Here is a 12,679-nt window from a genome sequence, read left to right on the forward strand (position 1 = left end):
CAAGTCAGTTAAGAACACATTCTTAGTTACAATGACGTGCCTAGGAACAGTGGGTTAACTGCCTTGTTCAGGGGCAGAACGACAGATTTTTACCTTGTCAGCTCGGGGAATCGATCTAGCAACCTTTTCAGTTACTAGTCCAACACTAACCACTAGGCTACCTACCGTTATAGGGTCATTATATAGTGTTAGCAACCACCTATAGAAACCTCAGGAAAAGCTTGCTGTTACAGGTCCAATGCAGCCGCTTTTACCTCAACATTAAATAATTTGGTCAAAAAGACACAAAAATTGATTCTTAGCAAAAAGCAATTTCTCAAGTAAGAATTTAGCTAGGACTGTCTGTGATTGGTCTGAGTGGGGAGGGGAAACTAAAAATATGTAATTGGCAGAGAGATTTGGATCTCTTTCTTATTGGTCTATTAACAAATTTACTGCATAGTGATGTCACCATGGAAGGCCAAAACTCCATCCAACTAAAACAGGTTGAAATTTCAGCTGGCCTTTTTTCAAACAGATGGCCTTTTTTCAAACAGCTGGCCTTTTTTCAAACAGCTGGCCTTTTTTCAAACAGCTGGCCTTTTTTCAAACAGCTGGCCTTTTTTCAAACAGCTGGCCTTTTTTCAAACAGCTGGCCTTTTTTCAAACAGCTGGCTGTACTGGGCCATTGATGATAACATACTGCTGTAACTCATGAATAATCAGGTAGGAAACCCATCTCTGACAGCATACCTTGTGTCTCAGTCTGAACAGGTCCTCCCATACACAGACTGGTAGCGAAGCTGGAGGTAGAAGACTTCAGGGCCTCGTTGTCTCTGACCAGCTCCTCTACACGCTGACGCAACTTAGAAGCCTCCCACTGAGACTCCTCCAACAGGTCTCCTACACACCAGACAGACAAACCATCAGTAACAACAACCGTATTTACAGTAGTAACAAACAGCTCCTACACACCAGACAGACAAACCATCAGTAACAACAACCGTATTTACAGTAGTAACAAACAGCTCCTACACACCAGACAGACAAACCATCAGTAACAACCGTATTTACAGCGGTAACAAACAGCTCCTACACACCAGAGACAGCTAGAAACATCTTGATTTGAAGTAGGCCTAGTCACTTGTTCATTATGGGTTGTGGCATATAGCTGAATATGTTATTCACAGTCTACATGACCTATAATACATGACGGATAGACAGTAGCTAGTGCTTCTGATGACTAACAACTAAATCATGCCGACCCTGAGAACATTACTCATTACAGAGAAACAACACATAACCAAAGAATGGACTACGCCAACACTCACTAGTCCCAAGTCACTACAGAGAAACTCCCTGCAAACATTACAGCACATAACACAAGAATGGAATCAGGTCTAACCACATTGTTCCTACAAGGCTATGAGAATGGAATTTGTAGCTAGAACGTATAGGTCACAACACTAATCTAGACAGATGAGTGTGATGAGGGTTGAGGTCCTGGTTGTGTGGGGTTTGGTCTTGAGATCTGTCAGATCAAATGTAGTTAACCCAGGTCTACTGCTGTACTGTACAGTGGCATTGGTACAACGTCACAAGTACCTACACTAATAGAGATATATGAGGGGGGGGGGGGGGGGGGGGGGGGGTTGTTTAAAGAGCTGTAGTCTTACATGGAGTCATTTGAAATCCCCCGAACTAAAATCTTATGTAATGTGGTCAAATGCCAGATTACATTCTGTCCACTAGAGATTAGGATCATAATTAAGAGCTGGTGATCCAGACCAGAGAGGTAGTATATATCAGATTAGGATCATAATTAAGAGCTGGTGATCCAGACCAGAGAGGTAGTATATATCAGATTAGGATCATAATTAAGAGCTGGTGATCCAGACCAGAGAGGTAGTATATATCAGATTAGGATCATAATTAAGAGCTGGTGATCTAGACCAGAGAGGTAGTATATATCAGATTAGGATCATAATTAAGAGCTGGTGATCTAGACCAGAGAGGTAGTATATATCACAAAAGCAGGTACAGACCTAAGCTCTTGAGTCCCTTCATCCTCTCTCTGAGCACGCTGTTCTCTTCCAGTAGTAGTCTGTAGCTTCCCCCTCCACCGCTGCTGCCCTCCTCTCTGGCCTTAGCCTCGCCCCCGCCTGGGTCATAGATACGATAGGGCCCTTTTCCTTCCATTGCCACTGATTCACTTACCAGGCATGGTGCTGGGAACTGGAGGAACAACAGAACAGAAACGTCAATAGGAAAGAACCAATAGAAAAAAGAGGGGCAGAGATGTGTGGGAGGTTTCAGTTAGGGAATGTGTTTTGACTCAGTAACTTTTGTGACAGTATGGGGAAATAGGCTCATGTCATGTTTACCGTTTGTCATGGGAGGAACCTAGACTTCAGTAGCCAGATCCCAGATCTGTTTTTGCTATCACATCAACTCCTTGGAATGGCAATGAGTGACAAGGAGTTGACTAACTGATCTGGGACCAGGCTAAGTCAATAGCTATATCACAGAAGGCTAAGGGGGAAACTAATAGACATTGAGATGTTTAGCCTACCATAACAAAATGCATACCACATACAAGAGGAAAACGTACTAACCTCATACAAGAGGAAAACGTACTAACCTCATACAAGAGGAAAACGTACTAACCTCATACAAGAGGAAAACGTACTAACCTCATACAAGAGGAAAACGTACTAACCTCATACAAGAGGAAAACGTACTAACCTCATACAAGAGGAAAACGTACTAACCTCATACAAGAGGAAAACGTACTAACCTCATACAAGAGGGAAACGTACTAACCTCATACAAGAGGGAAACGTACTAACCTCATACAAGAGGGAAACGTACTAACCTCATACAAGAGGGAAACGTACTAACCCCATACAAGAGGGAAACGTACTAACCCCATACAAGAGGGAAACGTACTAACCCCATACAAGAGGGAAACGTACTAACCCCATACAAGAGGGAAACGTACTAACCCCATACAAGAGGGAAACGTACTAACCCCATACAAGAGGGAAACGTACTAACCCCATACAAGAGGGAAACGTACTAACCCCATACAAGAGGGAAACGTACTAACCCCATACAAGAGGGAAACGTACTAACCCCATACAAGAGGGAAACGTACTAACCCCATACAAGAGGGAAACGTACTAACCCCATACAAGAGGGAAACGTACTAACCCCATACAAGAGGGAAACGTACTAACCTCATACAAGAGGGAAACGTACTAACCTCATACAAGAGGGAAACGTACTAACCTCATACAAGAGGGAAACGTACTAACCTCATACAAGAGGGAAACGTACTAACCTCATACAAGAGGGAAACGTACTAACCTCATACAAGAGGGAAACGTACTAACCTCATACAAGAGGGAAACGTACTAACCTCATACAAGAGGGAAACGTACTAACCTCATACGAGGGAAACGTACTAACCTCATACGAGGGAAACGTACTAACCTCATACGAGGGAAACGTACTAACCTCATACGAGGGAAACGTACTAACCTCACAAGAGGGAAACGTACTAACCTCATACAAGAGGGAAACGTACTAACCTCATACAAGAGGGAAACGTACTAACCTCATACAAGAGGGAAACGTACTAACCTCATACAAGAGGAAAACGTACTAACCTCATACAAGAGGAAAACGTACTAACCTCATACAAGAGGAAAACGTACTAACCTCATACAAGAGGAAAACGTACTAACCTCATACAAGAGGGAAACGTACTAACCTCATACAAGAGGGAAACGTACTAACCTCATACAAGAGGGAAACGTACTAACCTCATACAAGAGGGAAACGTACTAACCTCATACAAGAGGGAAACGTACTAACCTCATACAAGAGGGAAACGTACTAACCTCATACAAGAGGGAAACGTACTAACCTCATACAAGAGGAAAACGTACTAACCTCATACAAGAGGAAAACGTACTAACCTCATACAAGAGGAAAACGTACTAACCTCATACAAGAGGAAAACGTACTAACCTCATACAAGAGGAAAACGTACTAACCTCATACAAGAGGAAAACGTACTAACCTCATACAAGAGGAAAACGTACTAACCTCATACAAGAGGAAAACGTACTAACCTCATACAAGAGGAAAACGTACTAACCTCATACAAGAGGGAAACGTACTAACCTCATACAAGAGGGAAACGTACTAACCTCATACAAGAGGGAAACGTACTAACCTCATACAAGAGGGAAACGTACTAACCTCATACAAGAGGAAAACGTACTAACCTCATACAAGAGGAAAACGTACTAACCTCATACAAGAGGGAAACGTACTAACCTCATACAAGAGGGAAACGTACTAACCTCATACAAGAGGGAAACGTACTAACCTCATACAAGAGGGAAACGTACTAACCTCATACAAGAGGGAAACGTACTAACCTCATACAAGAGGAAAACGTACTAACCTCATGTCTAGGAAGTACTAACCTCATACTGCCTAATACAGGGGAAGTACTAACCTCATACTGCCTAATACAGGAGAAGTACTAACCTCATACTGCCTAATACAGGAGAAGTACTAACCTCATACTGCCTAATACAGGACAAGTACTAACCTCATACTGCCTAATACAGGAGAAGTACTAACCTCATACTGCCTAATACAGGAGAAGTACTAACCTCATACTGCCTAACACAGGAGAAGTACTAACCTCATACTGCCTAACACAGGAGAAGTACTAACCTCATACTGCCTAACACAGGAGAAGTACTAACCTCATACTGCCTAACACAGGAGAAGTACTAACCTCATACTGCCTAACACAGGAGAAGTACTAACCTCATACTGCCTAACACAGGAGAAGTACTAACCTCATACTGCCTAACACAGGAGAAGTACTAACCTCATACTGCCTAACACAGGAGAAGTACTAACCTCATACTGCCTAACACAGGAGAAGTACTAACCTCATACTGCCTAACACAGGAGAAGTACTAACCTCATACTGCCTAACACAGGAGAAGTACTAACCTCATACTGCCTAACACAGGAGAAGTACTAACCTCATACTGCCTAACACAGGAGAAGTACTAACCTCATACTGCCTAACACAGGAGAAGTACTAACCTCATACTGCCTAACACAGGAGAAGTACTAACCTCATACAGGAGAAGTACTAACCTCATACTGCCTAATACAGGAGAAGTACTAACCTCATACTGCCTAATACAGGAGAAGTACTAACCTCATACTACCTAATACAGGAGAAGTACTAACCTCATACTACCTAATACAGGAGAAGTACTAACCTCATACTACCTAATACAGGAGAAGTACTAACCTCATACTACCTAATACAGGAGAAGTACTAACCTTATACTACCTAATACAGGAGAAGTACTAACCTTATACAGGGGGAGAAGTTTGGTTATATAACAAGCATTGTGTTGGTTCCCCACCCTAAACCATTTACAAAGTAAAGAGTCTTTAACACCACCATCAAAAGGGAATTTCTGCAAAAGCTATTTCGAGACACAATCATTTGAATGTGTAACATACACACACTGATGTTATCACTCAATGACTTGAACACAAGGATGTAACAATGCCACACTGGGAATGCCGCTTAGAAAAATGACCATGCAATATTTAAACTGAACTTCCAACCAGACAGATGAGAAACAAAGACATTGTACAGAAACCAGATGATTTAAAAGACCCTTGCTAGTGCAGTCGACATCCGCTGCAAAATATAATAATTAAATGAAAAGACAAGACATTCTTTTGGAAAACTTCACCATTCACACCAATTGAAGCTGGATGTTGTCATGAGATGTGATGACATCAACCTAACGTTACGACAACACCACATCATGATCCAACTCACTCTGGCGTCTTTTCGGCCTCTCTTTCTTTCTTCGTTCATTATTGATTAGAAGAGACGGCTAAAGTATCCAGTCCAGAAAAGATAAAGGTCCCTGATTAGATGACAAGCGAGAACAACATCTCCCGCGGTTTAGTAGTTAGTAGCGACATCCGACAGTTACACTAGCTTAGCTAATGTTAATGACTAGCCACGAAGCTAGCTAACGTTAGTCATCAGTTGCTATGCTAGGATGCTGGAAAACCGTCAGCTAACAATTACGACATCAGACTGTTTAGCAAGCTAACATGATGCTTACTTGAACGATAGCTAATTAATATTATCGTTAGCTAGCTATCTGTCAAAGTATTCCTACAAGATAACCTGGCTAACCCGTTAGCTAGTATTTGCATGACAATCAGCTAACATGACAGAATATATCTTACAGATAACTAACTAGCGTTAACTAGCCATTTGCTACGCATCAAAACCAGTGTGTTTCCTGACAACGTAGCTAGCCAGCTTTAAATACATTTCATGGTAACCAAAGAACAAAGAGATCGTTGGGTTGTATTAGCTACCTTTCTGCTTCAGTGGCTCCTTCGATTTGCCCAGACACCAATTGCGGAAGTGGTCTCTGCTGTAACCTGGGAAAGTCCACCTCGCTCTCGTCTGATGTAAACAGCTGTGGTTGACAACCGGGCCGACCAATGCAGACGCTTGACACAGACTGGTTTAATCTTTAAAGAGACAGTGCAGGGTTTTGCTCCAAACCTTGGTAATGTAGGGATTGGGGAGGGGGGGGGGGGGGGGGGGGGGCATGCTCGACTACAGTCAGAGCAAGGCTTTAACCGGTTACCAGGGCTTCAAAGCTACAACGGTTAGTTGAAACAATAACAGAGCAGACAACACGCCTCTGCCTCTGGTATGGACCTGGAGTCATGTAACCATTCTCAAATTCATAGACAGAGCTATAGATGCAAGGACTGACCATCCATGATATAACTTAATCGATGTTTCATTTGATTTGATAACAATTATAGTTTTAACCATGTTATGAGGCTATACAGTGTTTGTTTACTTTTAAGTTGTTTACAAACATTGGAGTAAAACAAGTTTATATTTCGAGTTCTGATGGGGTATGACAGTTGAACTAAGCTCATGAGGCATTTACCAATTGTATTCTTCAAGAATCAATGTGTATATATCATTAATTTATTAGTCCAAAAAATGATGTAACAACTAAGGATTCTAGCTGTTAGCTCCACACCTCTAGACAGAGGCTGTAGTACAGTCGCATAGGACTTCACTACTCCTTTACAGCTCCACACCTCTAGACAGAGGCTGTAGTACAGTCACACAGACTTCACTACTCCTTTACAGCTCCACACCTCTAGACAGAGGCTGTAGTACAGTCACACAGACTTCACTACTCCTTTACAGCTCCACACCTCTAGACAGAGGCTGTAGTACAGTCACATAGACTTCACTACTCCTTTACAGCGCCACACCTCTAGACAGAGGCTGTAGTACAGTCACACAGACTTCACTACTCCTTTACAGCTCTACACCTCTAGACAGAGGCTGTAGTACAGTCACACAGACTTCACTACTCCTTTACAGCTCCACACCTCTAGACAGAGGCTGTAGTACAGTCACACAGACTTCACTACTCCTTTACAGCTCTACACCTCTAGACAGAGGCTGTAGTACAGTCGCATAGACTTCACTACTCCTTTACAGCTCCACACCTCTAGACAGAGGCTGTAGTACAGTCACACAGACTTCACTACTCCTTTACAGCCCCACACCTCTAGACAGAGGCTGTAGTACAGTCACACAGACTTCACTACTCCTTTACAGCGCCACACCTCTAGACAGAGGCTGTAGTACAGTCACACAGACTTCACTACTCCTTTAAAAGCTCTACAATAGGCTGAATTATTATTTCCATGATGTTCTATCTGTGCACATATGAACTTTGGAACAACCTTAATAAAACTGCCAACACCAGCATGCATAGGCTTACTGCAGATAGTTTTCAGAGCCTCAGTTATTTCAAAAATTGGAAACTCATGATGGGTGACCTCCAAACACTAGATGCAACCAAAACCAATAATGTAAATACAATAAGGCCTAAACATGAACTGCTATTGACAAAAAAATAGGTGAGATAGTGCGTCTGTACCATAGAGATAGATAGAGCACTCATTTTTGTATCTGTTCCATTATGGCGTCTGTGACAGCATGGGCAGCGCCATTGAGGCTATCTCCATTTTGAAGACGTACATTTTCTTCTTCACGATTGGCTGATCCCTCCTGATGACCCGGTTGGACATGAGTCCTACAGAGTCACAAGCAGGGATCAGCCAAGAAAGTTGGAAGTCCCACCTAGTTGACTACATTAAAATGGTGGAAGCCCTAAATTGAGCTGGCCATGCTAATACAGCCTTTTGGCCACTAGAGGCCTCTCTCATTCTCTATGGTCTGTAGGACCCATTGGACACCATATTCAGGGTTGAGGAGTAATGTAATCTGATTACAAAAAAACATTAAGTGTAATCAGTTACATTACCAGCAAACAAATTGTAATCAGATTATCGATACTTTTGAAAAACTAGATTATTACTTCTTGGATTACTTTTAAATTCTGAAAGGATGTTTTCTAAATGACATTCAATTCAGCATTGAAAAAAAGCGCAAGTTTAAGTTTGTTCCACCTCAGCGAATCTGACTGCAAATCAGGGACCACTATGATAACATACCAAATGTGTTTTATGGATCCTTTTTATCTTCTAATTAATACCTCTTAAAGGGAAGGTCATCTGAACGTAATCAGATTACGTTACTGAGTTTGGGTAATCCAAAATTGACATTACTGATTACAATTTTGGACAGGTGACTAGAAACTGTAACGAATTACATTTAGAAAGTAACCTAGCCAACCCTGGCCATAACCAGCACTCCAAGCTAACCTTAAGGCCTACAAGACTGAACAACTTTGTTGCGGTGTGGGGGCGACACAACAGTTCACTCATGTCAGGCCAGGTAACCATCACAATGGTTAAAACTTGGCACACTGCTATCTTTTCATACTTCCCTTTCCATCAAACCCAGTCGTGTGTCACGCAGACAACCTAGGTTCAAACCCAGTTGGGACTAAAGACAGTGTTAGCCCGCTGACCTAAAGCTTAATCAAATCTGTTTTTCGACAACATTAATCTTCTAGCGCTGCAAAAATTCACATTTGGCGTTACGTAACCAACAAAACATGTTTATATTGTTAAACAAGAAAAACATAAAATAGTAATTTTGTTTTATTGCTTATCTTGAACATCGGCTCACTGGTTTAGAATAAAGTAGAATAGAGTACAGCAGAGTAAAATAGAGTAGAATAGAGTACAGTAAAGCAGAATAGAGTAGAATAGAGTACAGTAGAGCAGAATAGAGTAGAATAGAGTACAGTAGAGCAGAATAAAGTAGAATAGAGTACAGCAAAGTAAAATAGAGTACAGTAGAGCAGAATAAAGTAGAATAGAGTACAGTAGAGCAGAATAAAGTAGAATAGAGTACAGCAAAGTAAAATAGAGTAGAATAGAGTACAGTAGAGCAGAATAAAGTAGAATAGAGTACAGTAGAGCAGAATAAAGTAGAATAAAGTACAGCAAAGTAAAATAGAGTAGAATAGAGTACAGTAGAGCAGAATAGAGTAGAATAGAGTACAGTAAAGTAAAATAGAGTAGAATAGAGTACAGTAGAGCAGAATAGAGTAGAATAGAGTACAGTAAAGTAAAATAGAGTAGAATAGAGTACAGTAAAGTAAAATAGAATAGAGTACAGCAGAGTATAATAGAGTACATTAGAGTAGAATAGAGTACAGTAGAGCAGGATAGAGTACAGTAAAGTATAATAGAATAGAGTACAGTAGAGTAGAGTAGAATAGAGTACAGTAGAGTAGAATAGATTAGAGTACAGTAGAGTAGAATAGAGTACAGTAAAGTAGAATAGAGTACAGTAAAGTAAAATATAATAGAGTACAGTAGAGTAGAATAGAGTACAGTAGAGCAGGATAGAGTACAGTAAAGTATAGTAGAATAGAGTACGGTAGAGTATAATAGAATATAGTAGAATAGAGTAGAATAGAGTACAGTAGAGTATAACAGAATAGAGTATAATAGAGTACAGTAGAGTAGAATAGAGTACAGTAAAGTAGAATATAGTAGAATAGAGTACAGTAGAGTACAGTGGAGTAGAATAGAGTACAGTAGAGTATAATAGAATAGAGTATAGTGGAGTACAGGAGAGTATAATAGAATAGAGTAGAATAGAGTACAGTAGAGTAGAATAGAGTAGAGTATAATAGAATAGAGTATAGTGGAGTACAGGAGAGTATAATAGAATAGAGTAGAATAGAGTACAGTAGAGTAGAATAGAGTAGATGGAGCCAGATCTAACACAAATCTCCAATCTCTATTTAAATATTTATTTTAGTCCAGGACTCAGATTCATCTGTCCGGGTGGATACTGGCCCTTGATCTAGTGGGCCCTGGGCATGTGAGAAGTGGGTCGTCAGTTATGAGAAAACATCGAAAATCACATACAATTGTTTTTCTTAATTTGTGTCGTTGGAGGACGATTTGGGTCATGGGAGGACGTTTCTCTTTTCGATCTTGAGCACTTTGGTCATTCAAGTGTCACAAAAACATTTAAATGAATATATTTGAAATATCAAAAGTTATCAAAAGTTATTTTCTTCTTTCTAGGAATGAATGTCAAAGAATTTGCTATAATACATGGCTCAATTTTTGTCTCAAGCACAAAATACTGTGAAAAGTCCACACCTGGACTGTAGCTTGGTTGGATATCTGCTGAATAGGCCGGTCTGGAAAAGCTGGCTGATATTTGCACTGTTCAGTATAGGGTTTGTTTTTCATAACTCAGATTTACTGTTACTGCACACCAATAGTAACATGTTTATCATTTTTTATTTTGGAGTGATTACAGAAATGTCATGTTATAATTTCGGATGTGTTTTTTTTATAACAACAAATATGACCTATAATTACTCCCATACTAAGGTTAGCCATTTAAAAAAAATCTAATCAGTAAAAGAGATATGACATCACATAAATGGAATTAAATGTTTTTATAACATATTACATTGGGGTGGCAGGTAGCCTAGTGGTTAGAGCGTTGGGCCAGTAACCGGAAAGGTTGCTAGATCGAATCCCCGAGCTGACAAGGTAAAAATCTGTCGTTCTGCCCCTGAACAAGGCAGTTAACCCACTGTTCCTGATAGGCCATCATTGTAAATAAGAATTTGTTCTTAACTGACTTGCCTAGTTAAATAAACATCAAAACATTAATTTTAGATTACTGGAAGAGTATCATATTTATATTTTTGATGTATTTGTCTGAAATAATTAGAATCATATTCTAGATTAAATGAACCTTTTTAATATTAACAATTATTCACAAATCAAATTGCATTTTTTTTTAAACTAACTTGATTCGCCCATGTACGCACATTAGATGATTCATTCAGCGTGACCAAGTCAGAGTCAAAAAGCCTCAACAAAGAACTCTTTATAACCTAGACAAACTATCTTATAACATCAAACAAAACGACATCTATATATACAATTTGGAAAAGAGTGAACAAACATAAACTCACCCACACATTGAGCGTGTGTCCGAGAGATGCATTTTAAGGAAATTGGTGAATAAGGGGGGGAAGCAATTTCAATGTTTTTAGAGAGACATGGGGAATTCCCACATAGAGAAAGGGCCTGATACAGTTCATAGCCTCAACAGAAGAGAACAGAGCAGAGCAGGGCGACCTGGGTTCCGTCTAACTGCGCAGTAGTGTAGTCTGGCCTAAAGTGAACAACACAACCAGAGAAACAGACACAGTCGATACTCTCCGTCTGCTACTGTATGTGTTAGTTATATTCTACACAGGAACACTAGAGTTGCAATGTACTCTTTGTGAATCAGAACTAAAGCGTGCTGGAAATTACATTAAATGTCTCTTTGCACATTTAGTTGACATAACACAGAAATTAATGTCCATACAGTAAAAGGCCTAATAACCAAGTTTAATCTCATTTATATTAAACTTGCATAGTTAAATAAAGGTTCAAAAAAATCTATGAATGTATAATAATTAACATGAAATAGGGATCATTTTGAGGTTGTAGTCTTTGTTTAAATGAGCAGTGTTGGGCTGCTGCAAGGTGCAGTTTAAATGAGCATTGTTGGGCTGCTGCAAGGTGCAGTTTAAATGAGCAGTGTTGGGCTACTGCACGGTGCAGTTTAAATGAGCAGTGTTGGGCTGCTGCAAGGTGCAGTTTAAATGAGCATTGTTGGGCTGCTGCAAGGTGCAGTTTAAATGAGCAGTGTTGGGCTGCTGCACGGTGCAGTTTAAATGAGCAGTGTTGGGCTGCTGCAAGGTGCAGTTTAAATGAGCAGTGTTGGGCTGCTGCACGGTGCAGTTTAAATGAGCAGTGTTGGGCTGCTGCAAGGTGCAGTTTAAATGAGCAGTGTTGGGCTGCTGCAAGGTTCAGTCTACAGTCTACATGTTGCCATGGATCTCTTGGCCTGATGTAGGGGATTTCCTCCTCTCTCAAAACACTTTTTTCTTCTTTCCGCTTTTAACTCTGAGACGCTTGACAACAGCTGCACTCACGAATACAGCTCATCACATACAGTACATCATACAGTACATCATACAGTACATCATATGTTATGCAGTACATCATACAACACATGTTATAGAGTACATCATACAACACACGTTATACAGTACATCATACAACATACAGT

At 40.3% G+C, this 12,679-nt stretch overlaps 1 protein-coding gene across 8 annotated transcripts in view; it reads right to left on the minus strand.

Annotated features, from left to right (window-relative positions):
• Positions 1 to 11,635, minus strand: part of tnip1 (TNFAIP3 interacting protein 1) — a 39,339-nt gene extending 27,704 nt beyond the window's left edge. For 5 of the 8 annotated variants that reach the window (XM_055927789.1, XM_055927787.1, XM_055927792.1 and 2 more), the window contains exons 1-4: positions 6,436 to 6,545; positions 5,879 to 5,936; positions 2,025 to 2,214; positions 733 to 882 (exon numbers count right to left, since the gene is read on the minus strand). In XM_055927789.1, the coding sequence (XP_055783764.1) occupies positions 733 to 882; positions 2,025 to 2,214; positions 5,879 to 5,917 (379 nt within the window). In that variant the 5' untranslated portion in view covers positions 5,918 to 5,936; positions 6,436 to 6,545. Of the gene's footprint in view, positions 1 to 732; positions 883 to 2,024; positions 2,215 to 5,878; positions 5,970 to 6,435; positions 6,546 to 11,528 lie in introns of those variants that run through there. The other 3 variants (XM_055927786.1, XM_055927791.1, XM_055927790.1) reach the window with 3 other exon arrangements.
• Between the last annotated feature and the right edge of the window lie 1,044 nt (positions 11,636 to 12,679).

The sequence above is a fragment of the Salvelinus fontinalis genome, chromosome 6 (genome assembly GCF_029448725.1).
Source record: "Salvelinus fontinalis isolate EN_2023a chromosome 6, ASM2944872v1, whole genome shotgun sequence".
NCBI lineage: Eukaryota > Metazoa > Chordata > Actinopteri > Salmoniformes > Salmonidae > Salvelinus > Salvelinus fontinalis.